The sequence below is a fragment of the Pelobates fuscus genome, chromosome 12 (assembly GCF_036172605.1).
Source record: "Pelobates fuscus isolate aPelFus1 chromosome 12, aPelFus1.pri, whole genome shotgun sequence".
Taxonomy (NCBI): domain Eukaryota; kingdom Metazoa; phylum Chordata; class Amphibia; order Anura; family Pelobatidae; genus Pelobates; species Pelobates fuscus.
The window spans coordinates 4,024,373-4,046,317 of record NC_086328.1 but is presented as its reverse complement, the minus strand read 5'-3'; the positions used below and the strand labels follow the sequence as shown (position 1 = coordinate 4,046,317).

At 47.7% G+C, this 21,945-nt stretch overlaps 1 protein-coding gene across 1 annotated transcript; it reads right to left on the bottom strand.

Annotated features, from left to right (window-relative positions):
• Positions 1–3,499: 3,499 nt before the first annotated feature.
• On the bottom strand, positions 3,500–12,999 carry LRRC36 (leucine rich repeat containing 36). Its single transcript, XM_063438869.1, has 11 exons — positions 12,793–12,999; positions 12,334–12,416; positions 12,103–12,182; positions 11,964–12,012; positions 11,487–11,849; positions 11,085–11,386; positions 7,962–8,121; positions 5,951–6,030; positions 5,036–5,147; positions 4,629–4,746; positions 3,500–3,768 (listed from the first exon to the last, which is right to left on the bottom strand). Exons 1-11 carry the CDS (start codon positions 12,897–12,899, stop codon positions 3,570–3,572), a joined length of 1,653 nt encoding a protein of 550 aa, XP_063294939.1. The 5' UTR covers positions 12,900–12,999; the 3' UTR covers positions 3,500–3,569.
• Between the last annotated feature and the right edge of the window lie 8,946 nt (positions 13,000–21,945).

Below are 21,945 nucleotides of genomic sequence, written 5' to 3'. Positions count from 1 at the left end.
CACAGTGTATTATAACTGCAGCTATAAGGTTATGGTGTAAGGAGGCCCCCTGTCTCCCCGCACACAGTGTATTATAACTGCAGCTATAAGGTTATGGTGTAAGGAGGTTCCCTGTCTCCCCGCACACAGTGTATTATAACTGCAGCTATAAGGTTATGGTGTAAGGAGGTCCCCTGTCTCCCCACACACAGTGTATTATAACTGCAGCTATAAGGTTATGGTGTAAGGAGGTCCCCTGTCTCCCTGCACACAGTATATTATAACTGCAGCTATAAGGTTATGGTGTAAGGAGGTCCCCTGTCTCCCTGCACACGGTGTATTATAACTGCAGCTATAAGGTTATGGTGTAAGGAGGTCCCCTGTCTCCCCGCACACAGTGTATTATAACTGCAGCTATAAGGTTATGGTGTAAGGAGGTCCCCTGTCTCCAGCACACAGTGTATTATAACTGCAGCTATAAGGTTATGGTGTAAGGAGGTCCCCTGTCTCCCCGCACACAGTGTATTATAACTGCAGCTATAAGGTTATGGTGTAAGGAGGCCCCCTGTCTCCCCGCACACAGTGTATTATAACTGCAGCTATAAGGTTATGGTGTAAGGAGGCCCCCTGTCTCCCCGCACACAGTGTATTATAACTGCAGCTATAAGGTTATGGTGTAAGGAGGTCCCCTGTCTCCCCACACACAGTGTATTATAACTGCAGCTATAAGGTTATGGTGTAAGGAGGTCCCCTGTCTCCCCGCACACAGTGTATAATAACTGCAGCTATAAGGTTATGGTGTAAGGAGGCCCCCTGTCTCCCCGCACACAGTGTATTATAACTCCAGCTATAAGGTTATGGTGTAAGGAGGTCCCCTGTCTCCAGCACACAGTGTATTATAACTCCAGCTATAAGGTTATGGTGTAAGGAGGTCTCCTGTCTCACCGCACACAGTGTATTATAACTGCAGCTATAAGGTTATGGTGTAAGGAGGTTCCCTGTCTCCCCGCACACAGTGTATTATAACTGCAGCTATAAGGTTATGGTGTAAGGAGGTCCCCTGTCTCCCCGCACACAGTGTATAATAACTGCAGCTATAAGGTTATGGTGTAAGGAGGTCCCCTGTCTCCTTGCACACAGTGTATTATAACTGCAGCTATAAGGTTATGGTGTAAGGAGGTCCCCTGTCTCCCCGCACACAGTGTATTATGACTGCAGCTATAAGGTTATGGTGTAAGGAGGTCCCCTGTCTCCCCGCACACAGTGTATTATAACTGCAGCTATAAGGTTAAGGTGTAAGGAGGTCCCCTGTCTCCCCGCACACAGTGTATTATGACTGCAGCTATAAGGTTATGGTGTAAGGAGGTCCCCTGTCTCCAGCACACAGTGTATTATAACTGCAGCTATAAGGTTATGGTGTAAGGAGGTCCCCTGTCTCCCCGCACACAGTGTATTATAACTGCAGCTATAAGGTTATGGTGTAAGGAGGTCCCCTGTCTCCAGCACACAGTGTATTATAACTGCAGCTATAAGGTTATGGTGTAAGGAGGTCCCCTGTCTCCAGCACACAGTGTATTATAACTGCAGCTATAAGGTTATGGTGTAAGGAGGTCCCCTGTCTCCCCGCACACAGTGTATTATAACGGCAGCTATAAGGTTATGGTGTAAGGAGGTCCCCTGTCTCCCCGCACACAGTGTATTATAACGGCAGCTATAAGGTTATGGTGTAAGGAGGTCCCCTGTCTCCCTGCACAGTGTTTTATAACTGCAGCTTTAAAATGAAGAATGGACGGCAAAGGAGGAAACAAAATCCATTGCATTTATAATAAACACCATAGTCCTGATATGGCTGTTTAGCTCCCCAGAACGCCTGTGCAGCACTGACGCAGGAAGCCCCTCTAGTTGCTGTGAGTGACTGCCACTAGATATTTTACTAGGTAGCAATGTGAAATTCTTAATTTACACTAAAGCTTACAGGGACCAGATCTGGACACCAGAACAAATCTATTAAGCTGTAGAGGTTCTGGTGACCATACCGTCTCTAAGCATCCAATGTACTGCTACAGAGTGCGTTCCTTTCCAGCTGTGGATGATGCTGGTGGCTGTAATACAACTGCAATCCACTTTTTAAACCTGAGTGAAACCAACTGAGATGAACTACCAGCAGGGCATGAAAATGAATGGCTCGTGACTGTTGGGACCATTTCCCACAAAGCTGACAACTAGAATACAGCTCCCACGAACATCTGCTGTACACATTTTAAAGGACAAACTAATTTTCCTGCCACTATAGTGCCCTGAGGGTGCCCCCACCCTCAGGATCCCCCTCCCCCCCGGGCTGAAGGGGGAGGAAGGGGTTAAACACTCACCTTTCTTCGGCGCTGGGGACTCTCGCGCGCGCATTCAGCCAGTCCATAGGAAAGCATTCTCAATGAAAATCACAGTGAGAAGCGCAGATGCGCCTCAAGCGGCTGTCAGTGAGACAGCCATTAGAGGCTGGATTAACCCTATTGTAAACATAGCAGTTTCTCTGACACCATGTTTACAGCAGGCAGGGTTAATCCTAGATGGACCTGGCACCCAGACCACTTCATTGAGCTGAAGTGGTCTGGGTGCCTATTGTGGTCCTTTAAGGAATCAAATGTTCTGTGTTTTTTTTTTGTTTTTGTTTTAAATCTCTAACCTTATAGGACACACTGCAGGTAAGTGGATGTTAATAGTGAAAACTACTGATTTTTCATACTGATCTGGATAGATCTTGTCCCGTTTTATTAATTAGAGCTCCACTCTGGCCTCTCTAGATTAATCAGTTTGGCATTCAGGTCACTAAGAGAATTGACCTGATTCTTTGCAATAGCTCATAGTAAGCGCTACGGAATCTGTTGGTGCTATATAAATGGCGATGATGATAGTAGCGTTTAATGTCCCATGATCCTTTACTCGCTGACTTGTTCTGTTGTGACACTTATTGGTTTGATATACACACTGTAAACTGCAGTCACGCTGGCTTCCCTCGTTTGCTTGCAAGTAGATTTGGTATTCTATGCTTTTCGATTAGCCTGGTCAAGTATTCAATCAAAGGAATTAAAAATAAAAAATTCCAAATTCCATGACTGTCTCCCCCTCCTCACTGTCCCTATTAACACTCATCCCAGCAATCTCCTCTACAGTTGTAATATTCACGAATTGCCCCTCTTACCTCTTTATGCCATTGCTGGGCTAGTGCTGTGTTTTGGGATTCAGGCTTATTCCCAAATAATTCCAGGAGGCTTGTGAATGGCCAGGACATTGTGTTGGTTTGTACATCTGTTTCAATACTCTACATTTTATCATTTTCTCAGCCCTTAATCACGGCAAATTAAACATTCTGTATGTTACCACAATAAACACAAATATCCCGACTTAAATAGTAAAACATTCTAATAAAAGTAAAAATTTATTAAATTAGAAATTGCACCAACTCATAATAAATCAATAATTTATGCAGAATTGAGGCATGCGCTCTGTGAGAACAAACCTTTCCCTATATCATAACTTTGAATTTTATTTAAAGGTCTGTTTCTGAGCGTGCAGAAAGGCTTTGTTCCTCCTTACAGTGGGCATTGGCTAAGCTGCTCCGGCCTGCGGTAAGGACTGGTTCTGTGGACCGGTAAGGCAGATGTGGGTCCTGGGTCCAGGAATGATGGTTTGTCTGTATTACCGTTTGGTGAAGCTAGTACCTTGGAGCGGTAGGTGGTGGAGCCTCTATTCAGCTGCTGCAGGAGATATTCATTGGTGGAGACGAGAGCCCTGCAAGACAAAGCCCCAATAAAGCAATGCTGTATAAGCCTTTCCTATGGACTGAGATTAATAACGGCATACACTTTGCTTGTTTCTGATGCTGGGGCTGTGATTTCATGTATTGCTCTAGGGCAGGGGTACACAGCCTTCGGCATTCCAGATGTTGTAGGCATGCATTATGGGAGATGTAGTCCAAAGGTTGCCTACTCTGGTGGCAGTATCAGGGTTACTTGCCATTTTCAGGCAAAAATGGCAACATAGTGTTCTAATTCGGCTACTTCGGCCTAGTTTTTAAATTTACGTTGAATTCCTGACCATTCCCACTTTGCTATATAACCCTGTTGGTCTATGGAATGATCCAGTTCTATCCTTTATGCAGGTTCTAGGCTCTATGTATTCGGGTGTGTTGTAGGGGTTCATCTCCTGTGATTGGCGTGGTTTTATGGTCACTATGCATACACTACCTACGTTAATTGATATGTTGATCTGCATTTGCTGTACATAGTATGGTTTGACTTTAACCTGTGTGACACAGGAAGAGTCTCTAAGATACCGCACTCTTTTCATTTTGCAATGCCCACGCCTACTCGAGGCTGTCAGACACAAACAGAATCCGATACTGAATCTATTTTACACAAAATATTCTCAAACCTGACATTGTGTGTCCACTTCTCAAGGCCTGGGTTGGCAGATAGTGATGACTGCGCATGCACGATGTGTCACACCGATCCAAGCTTGGTCGGACTGTGGTAATTAGTGGGTTTAAGAGATATTGTCATTTAAAAAGGGGCACAGTATTCTAAAGCTGTAAAGGAACATCTTACAAAACCCGGTTCTGATAATGCCAGTGGGTGTTGGGTCGCACTCACCGCTGAGACTCGTGTAGAAGGCTCACTGTGTCTTGCTGGTGATGGGAATGGTTCCGCTGCTGCTGTTCTAAGAGAGTTACCTGGGAATCCAGCTTTCTGTATCTCTCTGCCAGTTCTTCTAGAGAACAAAAAGTGTTAGTTACACGAAGGAGTGGATATTCTGCTCTAAGACGCGGGTGGCACCAGCTTACTGTGGACAGCAATGTAGCAAGACTGGAGCCGCATTCCCTGGAGCAGGAATTGTGGCAAATTGACAAGGGAATTGCACGTTTTGGACCAAAGAATGTGAGAGCTCTAATTTTGTGGTTTAACTATTTTGACCCAAAGTTGGAAAGTCCAATCCCTCAGTGTAATTAATGCTGGGTCCATGGTGACACGATTGAGCAGTTTGGTATAATGGTCATTACCTAATGAGACCGCCTTGGTGCCTGCTGATTCAGTGAGTGCCACTCGGGACATTTTGCCCTGAAGGTTGCAGTTTTCCTCTGTGACTTTAAGTAGTTGCTGCCTTAAAGATTCCTAAAATGAACAATAGCAGAAAAATGGCAAGGATTGAAAAGTAAAATCTAATCGGTGTTGGTCTAAATAGCCCAGAAGATTAAGGTAAGATTTGGATCTAGCCCTTGTGGGACAGGTGGTATCATTAAATCCTCTCCTCCCCCAGTGCTTCCGATAGGGGGATCTGTAAATGGGACAGTCACTATGGAAACCACTGGTTCCAATATTCAGTAATTGCTCTGTTTACTGTTAGTGACGTCTTGCTAACGCTTCGACTATCTTTTATATACTAGGGGTAACTTCTATGAAACCAGAGTTAAATATTTCCCTGGTGATCGTTAGACTTGTGCGCAAGTTAATTAAATTCCTCTTAATCAACACGAGAACCAATCCACACATCGAAACTTTACCCTCAAATGAAAATCCATAACTATATCCTGGACAGGTCGGTGCATTAGGTTCTGCAGTCTATAAAGAAGGGTAAACAGGGGTTTTAACCAAAACATTTTTAATTCGGAGGCAAAAGTGGAGCAATCACCATGGAAACCAATAGAATGTTCCTGCTGATTGCTCTACAGCTAAAACAATCACCACGGAAACCAATGGAATGTTCCTGCTGATTCCTGCTGATTGCTCTACAGCTGATACAATCACCACGGAAACCAATGGAATGTTCCTGCTGATTGATCTACAGCTGAAACAATCACCATGGAAACCAATGGAATGTTCCTGCCGATTGCTCCACTTGTAGTGCTTAAAGCCCTTCTCCTGATTGAGATGGTCACTGTGACAGTCCACAGGATGTTCGTGGTTGTGTTATTTACCAGGTGCCTGCTGTCACGATCCGCTGCCCGGGGGTCTGAGTGGGCCGTCAGGAGCTCAGACAGTAACTCACGTGCCGGCTCTAAGGAAGACATAAGATGGGTCACATTCTTACTGAAAAGGGAACTTTCTCACGACCCCTAGAAATCATGTGACATTGAGTGGCTAGCTGTGACTCGGGTTGGGCATGTGACATTGAGTGGCTAGCTGTGACTCAGGTTGGGCATGTGACATTGAGCAGCTAGCTGTGGCTCAGATTGGGTATGTGACATTGAGCGGCTAGCTGTGACTCAGGTTGGGCATGTGACATTGAGTGGCTAGCTGTGACTCGGGTTGGGCATGTGACATTGAGTGGCTAGCTGTGACTCAGGTTGGGCATGTGACATTGAGTGGCTAGCTGTGACTCGGGTTGGGCATGTGACATTGAGTGGCTAGCTGTGACTCAGGTTGGGCATGTGACATTGAGTGGCTAGCTGTGACTCAGGTTGGGCATGTGACATTGAGTGGCTAGCTGTGGCTTAGGTTGGGCATGTGACATTGAGTGGCTAGCTGTGGCTTAGGTTGGGCATGTGACATTGAGTGGCTAGCTGTGACTCAGGTTGGGCATGTGACATTGAGTGGCTAGCTGTGACTCAGGTTGGGCATGTGACATTGAGTGGCTAGCTGTGGCTCAGGTTGGGCATGTGACATTGAGCAGCTAGCTGTGGCTCAGGTTGGGCATGTGACATTGAGCGGCTAGCTGTGGCTCAGGTTGGGCATGTGACATTGAGTGGCTAGCTGTGGCTCAGGTTGGGCATGTGACACTGAGTGGCTAGCTGTGGCTTAGGTTGGGCATGTGACATTGAGCGGCTAGCTGTGGCTCAGGTTGGGCATGTGACACTGAGTGGCTAGCTGTGGCTTAGGTTGAGCATGTGACATTGAGTGGCTAGCTGTGACTCAGGTTGGGCATGTGACATTGAGTGGCTAGCTGTGGCTTAGGTTGGGCATGTGACATTGAGCGGCTAGCTGTGGCTCAGGTTGGGCATGTGACACTGAGTGGCTAGCTGTGGCTCAGGTTGGGCATGTGACACTGAGTGGCTAGCTGTGGCTCAGGTTGGGCATGTGACATTGAGAGGCTAGCTGTGACTCAGGTTGGGCATGTGACATTGGCTAGCTGTGACTCAGGTTGGGCATGTGGCATTGAGTGGCTAGCTGTGACTCAGGTTGGGCATGTGGCATTGAGAGGCTAGCTGTGACTCAGGTTGGGCATGTGACATTGAGTGACTAGCTGTGACTCAGGTTGGGCATGTGACATTGAGTGGCTAGCTGTGACTCAGGTTGGGCATGTGACGAGCGGCTAGCTGTGGCTCAGGTTGGGCATGTGATGAGCGGCTAGCTGTGGCTCAGGTTGGGCATGTGATGAGTGGCTAGCTGTGACTCAGATTGGGCATGTGACATTGAGCGGCTAGCTGTTGCTCAGGTTGGGCATGTGACATTGAGTGACTAGCTGTGACTCAGGTTGGGCATGTGACATTGAGAGGCTAGCTGTGACTCAGGTTGGGCATGTGACATTGAGTGGCTAGCTGTGGCTCAGGTTGGGCATGTGACATTGAGAGGCTAGCTGTGACTCAGGTTGGGCATGTGACATTGAGAGGCTAGCTGTGACTCAGGTTGGGCATGTGACATTGAGAGGCTAGCTGTGACTCAGGTTGGGCATGTGACATTGAGTGGCGCTAGTTGTGACTCAGGTTGGGCATGTGACATTGAGAGGCTAGCTGTGACTCAGGTTGGGCATGTGACGAGCAGCTAGCTGTGGCTCAGGTTGGGCATGTGACATTGAGAGGCTAGCTGTGACTCAGGTTGGGCATGTGACGAGCAGCTAGCTGTGGCTCAGGTTGGGCATGTGACATTGAGAGGCTAGCTGTGACTCAGGTTGGGCATGTGACATTGAGAGGTTAATTTCAGCAATGTCTGGTTAGCACATGGCTGTTGAGATTCTCCCCATGATGTCGATTATTGCGTCATGTAACTTACGCATGAATTTCTGGTTCTGCAGGAGTGAGCCTGATCCGTTCCAGTAACGGTCCACAAGGTCCACGAGCTGCTGTAGAACACGGGTGATAGGACCCTGCTGAGCCCCTGCCATGCTCTCTCTTTCCTGGAGTCCATTAGTGGCCAACGTGGCATCAGCAGTCTGCATGTAAAGCAATGGATTAGCAATTAATGGAGGTTTATTAATATCATTAGTATTCTTTACCATTTACTTATACATGCAGGTGCGTTCAATATGTAAACTCACTGAGCAGGGCCTTCAATCCCTCTGTTACTGTGTCACTATACCCCACTCCCTCTAACATGTAACCTCACTGAGCAGGGCCCTCAATCCCTCTGTTACTGTGTCACTATACCCCACTCCCTCTAACATGTAAGCTCACTGAGCAGGCCCTCAATCCCTCTGTTACTGTCACTATACCCCACTCCCTCTAACATGTAAACTCACTGAGCAGGGCCCTCAATCCCTCTGTTACTGTCACTATACCCCACTCCCTCTAACATGTAAACTCACTGAGCAGGCCCTCAATCCCTCTGTTACTGTGTCACTATACCCCACTCCCTCTAGCATGTAAACTCACTGAGCAGGGCCCTCAACCCCTCTGTTACTGTGTCACTATACCCCACTCCCTCTAACATGTAAACTCACTGAGCAGGGCCCTCAATCTCTCTGTTACTGTCACTATACCCCACTCCCTCTAACATGTAAACTCACTGAGCAGGGCCCTCAATCCCTCTGTTACTGTGTCACTATACCCCACTCCCTCTAACATGTAACTCACTGAGCAGGGCCTTCAATCCCTCTGTTACTGTGTCACTATACCCCACTCCCTCTAACATGTAACCTCACTGAGCAGGGCCCTCAATCCCTCTGTTACTGTGTCACTATACCCCACTCCCTCTAACATGTAAGCTCACTGAGCAGGTCCTCAATCCCTCTGTTACTGTCACTATACCCCACTCCCTCTAACATGTAAACTCACTGAGCAGGGCCCTCAATCCCTCTGTTACTGTCACTATACCCCACTCCCTCTAACATGTAAACTCACTGAGCAGGGCCCTCAACCCCTCTGTTACTGTGTCACTATACCCCACTCCCTCTAACATGTAAACTCACTGAGCAGGGCCCTCAATCTCTCTGTTACTGTCACTATACCCCACTCCCTCTAACATGTAAACTCACTGAGCAGGGCCCTCAATCCCTCTGTTACTGTGTCACTATACCCCACTCCCTCTAACATGTAACTCACTGAGCAGGGCCTTCAATCCCTCTGTTACTGTGTCACTATACCCCACTCCCTCTAGCATGTAAACTCACTGAGCAGGCCCTCAATCCATCTGTTACTGTGTCACTATACCCCACTCCCTCTAACATGTAAGCTCACTGAGCACGGCCTCAATCCCTCTGTTACTGTGTCACTATACCCCACTCCCTCTAACATGTAAGCTCACTGAGCAGGCCCTCAATCCCTCTGTTACTGTGTCACTATACCCCACTCCCTCTAACATGTAACTCACTGAGCAGGGCCTTCAATCCCTCTGTTACTGTGTCACTATACCCCACTCCCTCTAGCATGTAAACTCACTGAGCAGGCCCTCAATCCATCTGTTACTGTGTCACTATACCCCACTCCCTCTAACATGTAAGCTCACTGAGCACGGCCTCAATCCCTCTGTTACTGTGTCACTATACTCCACTCCCTCTAACATGTAAGCTCACTGAGCAGGGCCTCAATCCCTCTGTTACTGTGTCACTATACCCCACTCCCTCTAGCATGTAAGCTCACTGAGCAGGCCCTCAATCCCTCTGTTACTGTGTCACTATACCCCACTCCCTCTAGCATGTAAACTCACTGAGCAGGCCCTCAATCCCTCTGTTACTGTCACTATACCCCACTCCCTCTAACATGTAAACTCACTGAGCACGGCCTCAATCCCTCTGTTACTGTGTCACTATACTCCACTCCCTCTAACATGTAAGCTCACTGAGCAGGGCCTCAATCCCTCTGTTACTGTGCCACTATACCCCACTCCCTCTAGCATGTAAGCTCACTGAGCAGGCCCTCAATCCCTCTGTTACTGTCACTATACCCCACTCCCTCTAACATGTAAACTCACTGAGCACGGCCTCAATCCCTCTGTTACTGTGTCACTATACTCCACTCCCTCTAACATGTAAGCTCACTGAGCAGGCCCTCAATCCCTCTGTTACTGTGTCACTATACCCCACTCCCTCTAACATGTAAACTCACTGAGCAGGCCCTCAATCCCTCTGTTACAGTGTCACTATACCCCACTCCCTCTAGCATGTAAACTCACTGAGCAGGGCCTCAATCCCTCTGTTACTGTGTCACTATACCCCACTCCCTCTAACATGTAAACTCACTGAGCAGGGCCCTCAATCCCTCTGTTACTGTCACTATACCCCACTCCCTCTAACATGTAAACTCACTGAGCAGAGCCCTCAATCCCTCTGTTACTGTGTCACTATACCCCACTCCCTCTAGCATGTAAACTCACTGAGCAGGGCCTCAATCCCTCTGTTACTGTCACTATACCCCACTCCCTCTAACATGTAAACTCCCTGAGCAGGACCTTCAATCCCTCTGTTACTGTGTCACTATACCCCACTCCCTCTAGCATGTAAACTCACTGAGCAGGCCCTCAATCCCTCTGTTACTGCGTCACTATACCTCACTCCCTCTAACATGTAAGCTCACTGAGCAGGGCCTCAATCCCTCTGTTACTGTCACTTTACCCCACTCCCTCTAACATGTAAACTCCCTGAGCAGGGCCTCAATCCCTCTGTTACTGTGTCACTATACCCCACTCCCTCTAACATGTAAACTCACTGAGCAGGACCCTCAATCCCTCTGTTACTATGTCACTATACCCCACTCCCTCTAACATGTAAACTCACTGAGCAGGCCCTCAATCCCTCTGTTACTGTGTCACTATACCCCACTCCCTCTAACATGTAAGCTCATTGAGCAGGACCCTCAATCCCTCTGTTACTGTGTCACTATACCCCACTCCCTCTAACATGTAAACTCCCTGAGCAGGGCCTCAATCCCTCTGTTACTGTGTCAGTGTAAGCCTACTCACATATCTGTCAGCGCGTGCATTTGCGGTTGTAGTTAATGAGTTCAGACTGCTGGATCTTTTTATCCCACTCTGACCGATGGACATGTTGTGAACGGCCAATCCAAAGTCTTTTTCGGGATTCCAAGCCTTGTAGTTTCTGCTGTTTTCTGGACAAATCTCGGCCTTTGTATAGAAGTGATGGTTTCCTATGGAGGGTTTGTTGGGTAAGGTGTAGGATTTTGAGATGTTGTTGAAGCCGTTTCTCCATGTGGATGAAGACGTTGACAAGTGGGGGTGATTCAGATGAGTGGTGACATAAAGGTCTAAAAAGTATATTAAAAGAAAATGTTACAATTAACACAAACATGTTTAACACGATCCATTTATTAATATCACATTCGATTGCATTAGGCTATTATTTACCAGAACTAAGCCGTAATAAACGCTCACTGCTGGACTCGTCCAAGTGATCGGCTGCTTGCCCATGGCTACCGGGCTCACCCTTGGCTGGCTCATTGCTGCCCAAATTCTCTTTTGTAAGAGGCGTTGATGTGAGGTAGGAGTTCCTGAAGCCTCCATCGATGGACACAGATAATTTTCCCGATCCGTACTCTGGAATTCTGGTGGAGATGGGATCTTCGTGTCCTGAACGGTTTATAAAAAGATCAGTTTTCGGGAAAGGATCCAGAGGGCTACTGTCAGCGAAGGTAACGCGAGCCCGCGCAGGTGAGCCTTTTCCAGGGGAGCGCATCGATGAACGCGTCGGTGACGGTAATGGATGGTACTCTGCATGGCAGGAAAATAATCTCAGCACTTTACTACACTCCCGCCTTTATACGGTTACAAAACACTGGGATTTTATACGATGCAGCATTATGTACATGGTAAACATAGTCTTACCGTCTTCGAAGTCGTTTGACTCCTGTAGCTGTGAGCGGCTCTCTGCTGCCTGGAAGAGGAAGCACAGGAGGTATAGGGAATATACGGACTGCTTTTAGCAAGACACGGAATTTAAATGGCTGATACAGCCTATACTGACCATGGCTTTATACGGGGATAAAAGGCTTCTTACACTGTCCCTGGGCTTCAGGTGCTGCTGCTGGTCTGTCCCGGACAGTTCTAAAACAGGATAAGATCAGACTGGATGGACAGACAGACACATAGGTGAATGGACAGAAAGACAGACAATTCCCTGAGTGGTGCTGGGGTTAGTGGGTTAGCCCACTGATAGAAACATACCCCGTGTGACGTCACCTTGTCAATCCCTCACCTGTCGGATTCTGTGAATGTCGGTCAGTGAAGCTCTCCGGTGGGGGACTCTCCCCGAACACCTTGTATTTTGCGGTGTTGTCTCTACAAAAAGCAGAATGTCCTGTTATCACAGATTCGCACTCACCCTCTCCATAACGCAAATCATTCACAGTAACACACTAACTCCTAGTCCTCTGTCACGGTCTGTACTGGCCGTTTATTCTGGGATTTCCTCCTATTGCAATATATTCATTGTGAGATGACGTCTTGCTGGTTCTGACTGTTGGTTGTTGGGGTATCCGCACACTGAGATACAGACTGTCAATGCTGTGATTCACTGTACTCACAATTATTCTAATACAATATGGGGGGGCTAACCCGGGAGAGTCACCCAGCCCACGTTATCTCAACGTTCCCTTAACCCTGCCTTGTAAAACTGCCACCAGCCTGCCTACAGCCTACCTGCTCCCAGTCTTACCTTAGGGTCTCCCTGTTGGCTGCCTGCTGGGACTTGCAGTCCTTCCATGAGAAATCAAAGCTTGTAGAATGGCTGTCCTTCCCCCTGCGCTGACTCTCTGCCATCATAGCGGACGTGTCGTGGAGGTTTATTGCAGGAGATGCTGCATGCCTGCTGCTGGGAGTCAAATGGGCTGGCTGACAGTTGGAGTAGTTAAAGCATTTACCAAACAAAGTATTAACGGCGTCATGACAACCGTTACAGCTTCATACAACAGATCCTGGGAGTATCCCGGCTACCCACGCCCTCCCACTCCCACTCAGTCAGCACAGCCGCCATGTTTCCTGGCCCTGCACGGCTATCACTAAACCCACATTGCAGGCCAAAATAGCCAAATATGTCCATCTTACTGGGCTTCCACTTTGACTACTCTGGTCTGAAATGTCAAACTCTGGCTGGATTTATTAGTTTGGTCTGGAATGCTAAACTCTATTTATTCATTTGGTCTGAAATGTTTAAACTCTGGATTTATTAGTTTGGTCTGGAATGTTAAACTCTGGATTTATTAGTTTGGTCTGGAATGTTAAACTCTGTATTGATTAGTTTGGTCTGAAATATTAAACTCTGGATTTATTCGTTTGGTCTGAAATGTTAAACTCTGGATTGATTAGTTTGGTCTGAAATATTAAACTCTGTATTTATTCGTTTGGTCTGAAATGTTAAACTCATGGATTTATTAGTTTGGTCTGGAATATTAAACTCTGGATTGATTAGTTTGGTCTGGAATATTAAACTCTGGATTGATTAGTTTGGTCTGAAATGTTAAACTCTGTATTTATTCATTTGGTCTGAAATGTTAAACTCTGGATTTATTTGGTCTGAAATGTTCAACTCTGGATTGATTAGTTTGGTTTGGAATGTTAAACTCTGGATTGATTAGTTTGGTTTGGAATGTTAAACTCTGGATTGATTAGTTTTGTCTGAAATGTTAAACTCTGGATCGATTAGTTTGGTTTGGAATGTTAAACTCTGGATTGATTAGTTTGGTCTGGAATGCTAAACTCTGGATTGCTTAGTTTGGTCTGAAATGTTAAACTCTGGATTGATTAGTTTGGTCTGGAATGTTAAACTCTGGATTGATTAGTTTGGTCTGAAATGTTAAACTCTGGATTTATTCATTTGGTCTGAAATGTTAAACTCTGGATTTATTAGTTTGGTCTGAAATATTAAACTCTGTATTGATTAGTTTGGTCTGAAATATTAAACTCTGGATTTATTCGTTTGGTTTGAAATGTTAAACTCTGTATTTATTAGTTTGGTCTGAAATGTCAAACTCTGGATTGATTAGTTTGGTCTGGAATATTAAACTCTGTATTGATTAGTTTGGTCTGGAATATTAAACTCTGGATTGATTAGTTTGGTCTGAAATGTTAAACTCTGTATTTATTCATTTGGTCTGAAATGTTAAACTCTGGATTTATTTGGTCTGAAATGTTCAACTCTGGATTGATTAGTTTGGTTTGGAATGTTAAACTCTGGATTGATTAGTTTGGTTTGGAATGTTAAACTCTGGATTGATTAATTTTGTCTGAAATGTTAAACTCTGGATTGATTAGTTTGGTCTGGAATGTTAAACTCTGGATTTATTCATTTGGTCTGAAATGTTAAACTCTGGATTTATTCATTTGGTCTGAAATGTTAAACTCTGGATTTATTTGGTCTGAAATGTTAAACTCTGGATCGATTAGTTTGGTTTGGAATGTTAAACTCTGGCTTTATTAGTTTGGTCTGAAATATTAAACTCTGGATTTATTAGTTTGGTCTGGAATGTTAAACTCTGGATTTATTAGTTTGGTCTGAAATGTTAAACTCTGGATTGATTAGTTTGGTCTGGAATGTTAAACTCTGGATTGATTAGTTTGCTCTGGAATGTTAAACTCTGGATTTATTAGTTTGGTCTGAAATGTAACTCTGGATTTATTAGTCTGGTCTGGAATGTTAAACTATGGATTTATTAGTTTGGTCTGAAATGTAACTCTGGATTTATTAGTCTGGTCTGGAATGTTAACCTCTGAGAGTGATGGGAGTTGAAGCTGCAGACTGTCAGATTATAAATGGAGATATGTACAGATAGTGTCTGCTCATCCCTTATTCACTCCCATGGGGTTAGATGAGAATGCTGTGAGTTACAGGATCTACCCGGTCTTCACCTTACACAGGGCTGGCTGAGCATGCTGGGAGATATAGCACACAGGGCTGGCTGAGCATGCTGGGAGATATAGCACACAGGGCTGGCTGAGCATGCTGGGAGATATAGCACACAGGGCTGGCTGAGCATGCTGGGAGATATAGCACACAGGGCTGGCTGAGCATGCTGGGAGATATAGCACACAGGGCTGGCTGAGCATGCTGGGAGATATAGCACACAGGGCTGGCTGAGCATGCTGGGAGATATAGCACACAGGGCTGGCTGAGCATGCTGGGAGATATAGCACACAGGGCTGGCTGAGCATGCTGGGAGATATAGCACACAGGGCTGGCTGAGCATGCTGGGAGATATAACACACAGGGCTGGCTGAGCATGCTGGGAGATATAGCACACAGGGCTGGCTGAGCATGCTGGGAGATATAGCACACAGGGCTGGCTGAGCGTGCTGGGAGTTAGCGCACACAGGGCTGGCTGAGCATGCTGGGAGATATAGCACACAGGGCTGGCTGAGCGTGCTGGGAGTTAGCGCACACAGGGCTGGCTGAGCATGCTGGGAGATATAGCACACAGGGCTGGCTGAGCGTGCTGGGAGCTATAGCACACAGGGCTGGCTGAGCGTGCTGGGAGCTATAGCACACAGGGCTGGCTGAGCATGCTGGGAGTTAGCGCACACAGGGCTGGCTGAGCATGCTGGGAGATATAGCACACAGGGCTGGCTGAGCGTGCTGGGAGTTAGCGCACACAGGGCTGGCTGAGCATGCTGGGAGATATAGCACACAGGGCTGGCTGAGCGTGCTGAGAGCTATAGCACACAGGGCTGGCTGAGCATGCTGGGAGTTAGCGCACACAGGGCTGTGTGTGGGCGGGGTTAGCAGTGTAGGTGTTTCTAAGACTTGGCACATTATTCATCCCACTGACAGAGAGACACAGACCGAGAGAGAGAGACACAGACCGAGAGAGACACAGACCGAGAGAGAGAGAGACACAGACCGAGAGAGAGAGAGACACAGACCGAGAGAGAGAGAGAGAGAGAGAGACAGACCGAGAGAGAGAGAGAGAGAGAGACACAGACCGAGAGAGAGAGAGAGAGAGACACAGACCGAGAGAGAGAGAGAGACACAGACCGAGAGAGAGAGAGAGACACAGACCGAGAGAGAGAGAGAGACACAGACCGAGAGAGAGAGAGAGAGACACAGACCGAGAGAGAGAGAGAGAGACACAGACCGAGAGAGAGAGAGAGACACAGACCGAGAGAGAGAGACACAGACCGAGAGAGACACAGACCGAGAGAGAGAGAGAGACACAGACCGAGAGAGAGAGACACAGACCGAGAGAGAGAGAGACACAGACCGAGAGAGAGAGAGACACAGACCGAGAGAGAGAGAGACACAGACCGAGAGAGAGAGAGAGAGAGAGAGACAGACCGAGAGAGAGAGAGAGAGAGAGACACAGACCGAGAGAGAGAGAGAGAGAGAGACACAGACCGAGAGAGAGAGAGAGAGAGACACAGACCGAGAGAGAGAGAGAGACACAGACCGAGAGAGAGAGAGAGACACAGACCGAGAGAGAGAGAGAGACACAGACCGAGAGAGAGAGAGAGAGACACAGACCGAGAGAGAGAGAGAGAGACACAGACCGAGAGAGAGAGAGAGACACAGACCGAGAGAGAGAGAGAGAGAGACACAGACCGAGAGAGAGAGAGAGAGAGAGACAGACCGAGAGAGAGAGAGAGAGAGAGAGACACAGACCGAGAGAGAGAGAGAGACACAGACCGAGAGAGAGACACAGACCGAGAGAGAGAGAGAGACACAGACCGAGAGAGAGAGAGAGATACACAGACCGAGAGAGACACAGACCGAGAGAGACACAGACCGAGAGAGAGAGAGACACAGACCGAGAGAGAGAGAGACACAGACCGAGAGAGACACAGACCGAGAGAGACACAGACCGAGAGAGACACAGACCGAGAGAGACACAGACCGAGAGAGAGAGAGAGACACAGACCGAGAGAGAGAGAGAGAGAGAGACACACAGACCGAGAGAGAGAGAGAGACACAGACCGAGAGAGAGAGAGAGAGACACAGACCGAGAGAGAGACACAGACCGAGAGAGAGAGAGAGACACAGACCGAGAGAGAGAGAGAGAGACACAGACCGAGAGAGAGAGAGAGACACAGACCGAGAGAGAGAGAGAGAGACACAGACACAGAGACACAGACAGAGAGAGACACACAGACAGAGAGACAGAAAGAGAGAGACAGAGACACAGACAGCCAGGTAGACAGAGACACAGACAGACAGGCACAGACAGAGAGAAAGAGAGAGACAGAGACACAGACAGAGAGAAAGAGAGAGACAGAGACACAGACAGACCGAGAGAGACAGAGAGAGAGACCTCTATACAGAGAAAGCTAGAGAGAGAGACCTCTATACAGAGAAAGCTAGAGAGAGAGCTCTATACAGATGGAGAGAAACTGTGGGAGAGTGAGAGCTCTATACAGAGGGAGAGAAACTGTGGGAGAGTGAGAGCTCTATACAGAGGGAGAGAAACTGGGAGAGTGAGAGCTCTATACAGAGGGAGAGAAACTGTGGGAGAGTGAGAGCTCTATACAGAGGGAGAGAAACTGTGGGAGAGTGAGAGCTCTATACAGAGGGAGAGAAACTGTGGGAGAGAGAAACAGAGCTCTATACAGAGACACACACACTGTGGGAGAGAGAGAGAGACAGAGCTCTATACACAGAGAGAGACACTGTGGGAAAGAGAGCTCTATACAGAGAGAGAGAGAGAGAGACACACACACTGTTGGAGAGAGAGCTCTATAGAGAGAGAGAGAGACTGTGGGGGAGAGAGCTCACTACAGAGAGAGAGAGAGAGACACACTGTGGGAGAGAGAGACAGAGCTCTATACAGAGAGAGACACACTGTGGGAGAGAGAGAGCTCTATACAGAGAGAGACACATAGAGAGAGACACCGTGGGAGAGAGAGAGATCTATACAGAGAGAGGCACTGTGGGAGAGAGAGCGAGAGCTCTATACAGAGAGAGAGCTCTATACAGAGAAAGAGAGACACTGTGGGAGAGAGAGAGCTCTATACAGAGAGAGAAACACTGTGGGAGAGAGAGCTCTATACAGAGAGAGACACTGGGAGAGAGCTCTATACAGAGAGAGACACTGGGAGAGAGCTCTATACAGAGAGAGAGACACTGGGAGAGAGAGCTCTATACAGAGAGAGACACTGGGAGAGAGCTCTATACAGAGAGAGATACACCGGGGGAGAGAGCTCTATACAGAGAGAGATACACTGGGAGAGAGCTCTATACAGAGAGAGATACACTGGGAGAGAGCTCTATACAGAGAGAGATACACTAGGAGAGAGCTCTATACAGAGAGAGATACACTGGGAGAGAGCTCTATACAGAGAGAGATACACTGGGAGAGAGCTCTATACAGAGAGAGATACACTGGGAGAGAGCTCTATACAGAGAGAGAGACACTGGGAGAGAGCTCTATACAGAGAGAGAGACACTGGGAGAGAGCTCTATACAGAGAGAGAGAGCTCTGTACAGAGAGAGAGAGGCACTGTGGGAGAGAGAGCTCTGTACAGAGAGAGAGACAGAGAGCTCTGTACAGAGAGAGAGACAGAGAGCTCTGTACAGAGAGAGAGACAGAGAGCTCTATACAGAGAGAGAGAGACACTGGGAGAGAGCTCTATACAGAGAGAGAGAGTGAGACAGAGAGAGAGCTCTATACAGAGAGAGAGAAACTGGGAGAGAGAGACATAGCTGTATACAGAGAGAGAGCTCTATACAGAGAGAGGGAGAGAGAGACACACTGTGGGAGAGAGAGACAGAGCTCTATACAGAGAGAGAGAGAGACAGGGAGAGAGAGAGCTCTATACAGAGAGAGAGACACTGTGGGAGAGAGAGCTCTATACAGAGAGAGAGAGACACACTGTGGGAGAGAAAGGGAGCTCTATACAGAGAGAGCTCTATACAGGGAGAGAGTGCTCTATACAGAGAGACGCACTGTGGGAGAGAGCTCTATACAGAGAGAGACACTGTGGCAGAGAGAGCGCTCTATACAGAGAGACACACTGTGGGAGAGAGCTCTATACAGAGAGAGAGACACTGGGAGAGGGAGCGCTCTATACAGAGAGACACACTGTGGGAGAGCTCTATACAGAGAGAAACACTGTGGGAGAGAGAGAGCGCTCTATACAGAGAGACACTGTGGGAGAGAAAGCTCTATACAGAGAGAGAGACACTGCGGAAGAGAAAGCTCTATACAGAGAGAGAGAGAGCGAGCGAGCTCTATACAGAGAGAGAGAGCGCTCTATACAGAGAGATACACTGTGGGGGAGAGAGAGCTTTATACAGAGAGAGAGACACTGTGGCAGAGAGAGCTCTATACAGAGAGAGAGCGAGCTCTATACAGAGAGACACCCTGTGGGAGAGCGAGCGAGCTCTATACAGAGAGATACACTGTGGGAGAGTGAGAGCTCTATACAGAGGGAGAGAAACTGGGAGAGTGAGAGCTCTATACAGAGGGAGAGAAACTGTGGGAGAGTGAGAGCTCTATACAGAGGGAGAGAAACTGTGGGAGAGTGAGAGCTCTATACAGAGGGAGAGAAACTGTGGGAGAGAGAAACAGAGCTCTATACAGAGACACACACACTGTGGGAGAGAGAGAGAGACAGAGCTCTATACACAGAGAGAGACACTGTGGGAAAGAGAGCTCTATACAGAGAGAGAGACACACACACACTGTTGGAGAGAGAGCTCTATAGAGAGAGAGAGAGACTGTGGGGGAGAGAGAGCTCACTACAGAGAGAGAGAGAGAGACACACTGTGGGAGAGAGAGACAGAGTTCTATACAGAGAGAGACACACTGTGGGAGAGAGAGAGCTCTATACAGAGAGAGACACATAGAGAGAGAGACACTGTGGGAGAGAGAGAGATCTATACAGAGAGAGGCACTGTGGGAGAGAGAGCGAGAGCTCTATACAGAGAGAGAGCTCTATACAGAGAGAGAGACACTGTGGGAGAGAGAGAGAGAGCTCTATACAGAGAGAAACACTGTGGGAGAGAGAGCTCTATACAGAGAGAGACACTGGGAGAGAGCTCTATACAGAGAGAGACACTGGGAGAGAGCTCTATACAGAGAGAGAGAGACACTGGGAGAGAGAGCTCTATACAGAGAGAGACACTGGGAGAGAGCTCTATACAGAGAGAGAGACACCGGGAGAGAGAGCTCTATACAGAGAGAGATACACCGGGGGAGAGAGCTCTATACAGAGAGAGATACACTGGGAGAGAGCTCTATACAGAGAGAGATACACTGGTAGAGAGCTCTATACAGAGAGAGATACACTGGGAGAGAGCTCTATACAGAGAGAGATACACTGGGAGAGAGCTCTATACAGAGAGAGATACACTAGGAGAGAGCTCTATACAGAGAGAGATGCACTGGGAGAGAGCTCTATACAGAGAGAGATACACTGGGAGAGAGCTCTATACAGAGAGAGATACACTGGGAGAGAGCTCTATACAGAGAGAGATACACTGGGAGAGAGCTCTATACAGAGAGAGAGACACTGGGAGAGAGCTCTATACAGAGAGAGAGACACTGGGAGAGAGCTCTATACAGAGAGAGAGAGCTCTGTACAGAGAGAGAGAGGCACTGTGGGAGAGAGAGCTCTGTACAGAGAGAGAGACAGAGAGCTCTGTACAGAGAGAGAGACAGAGAGCTCTGTACAGAGAGAGAGACAGAGAGCTCTGTACAGAGAGAGAGACAGAGAGCTCTATACAGAGAGAGAGAGACACTGGGAGAGAGCTCTATACAGAGAGAGAGAGTGAGACAGAGAGAGAGCTCTATACAGAGAGAGAGAAACTGGGAGAGAGAGACATAGCTGTATACAGAGAGAGAGCTCTATACAGAGAGAGGGAGAGAGAGACACACTGTGGGAGAGAGAGACAGAGCTCTATACAGAGAGAGAGAGAGACAGGGAGAGAGAGAGCTCTATACAGAGAGAGAGACACTGTGGGAGAGAGAGCTCTATACAGAGAGAGAGACACACTGTGGGAGAGAAAGGGAGCTCTATACAGAGAGAGCTCTATACAGGGAGAGAGAGTGCTCTATACAGAGAGACGCACTGTGGGAGAGAGCTCTATACAGAGAGAGACACTGTGGCAGAGAGAGCGCTCTATACAGAGAGACACACTGTGGGAGAGAGCTCTATACAGAGAGAGAGACACTGGGAGAGGGAGCGCTCTATACAGAGAGACACACTGTGGGAGAGCTCTATACAGAGAGAGACACTGTGGGAGAGAGAGAGCGCTCTATACAGAGAGACACTGGGAGAGAAAGCTCTATACAGAGAGAGAGACACTGCGGAAGAGAAAGCTCTATACAGAGAGAGAGAGAGCGAGCGAGCTCTATACAGAGAGAGAGCGCTCTATACAGAGAGATACACTGTGGGGGAGAGAGAGCTTTATACAGAGAGAGAGACACTGTGGCAGAGAGAGCTCTATACAGAGAGAGAGTGAGCTCTATACAGAGAGACACCCTGTGGGAGAGCGAGCGAGCTCTATACAGAGAGATACACTGTGGGGGAGAGAGAGCTTTATACAGAGAGAGAGAGAGAAACTGGGGGAAAGAGACAGCTTTATATAGAGAGGGAGAGCTCTATACAGAGAGAGCTCTATATATAGAGAGACACACATACTGTGGGAGAGAGAGAGCTCTATACAGAGAGAGAGCGAGAGCTCTATACAGAGAGAGAGACACTGTGGAAGAGAAAGCTCTATACAGAGAGAGAGCTCTATACAGAGAGAGAGTGAGCTCTATACAGAGAGACACCCTGTGGGAGAGCGAGCGAGCTCTATACAGAGAGATACACTGTGGGGGGAGAGAGAGCTTTATACAGAGAGAGAGACACTGTGGGAGAGAGAGCTCTATACAGAGAG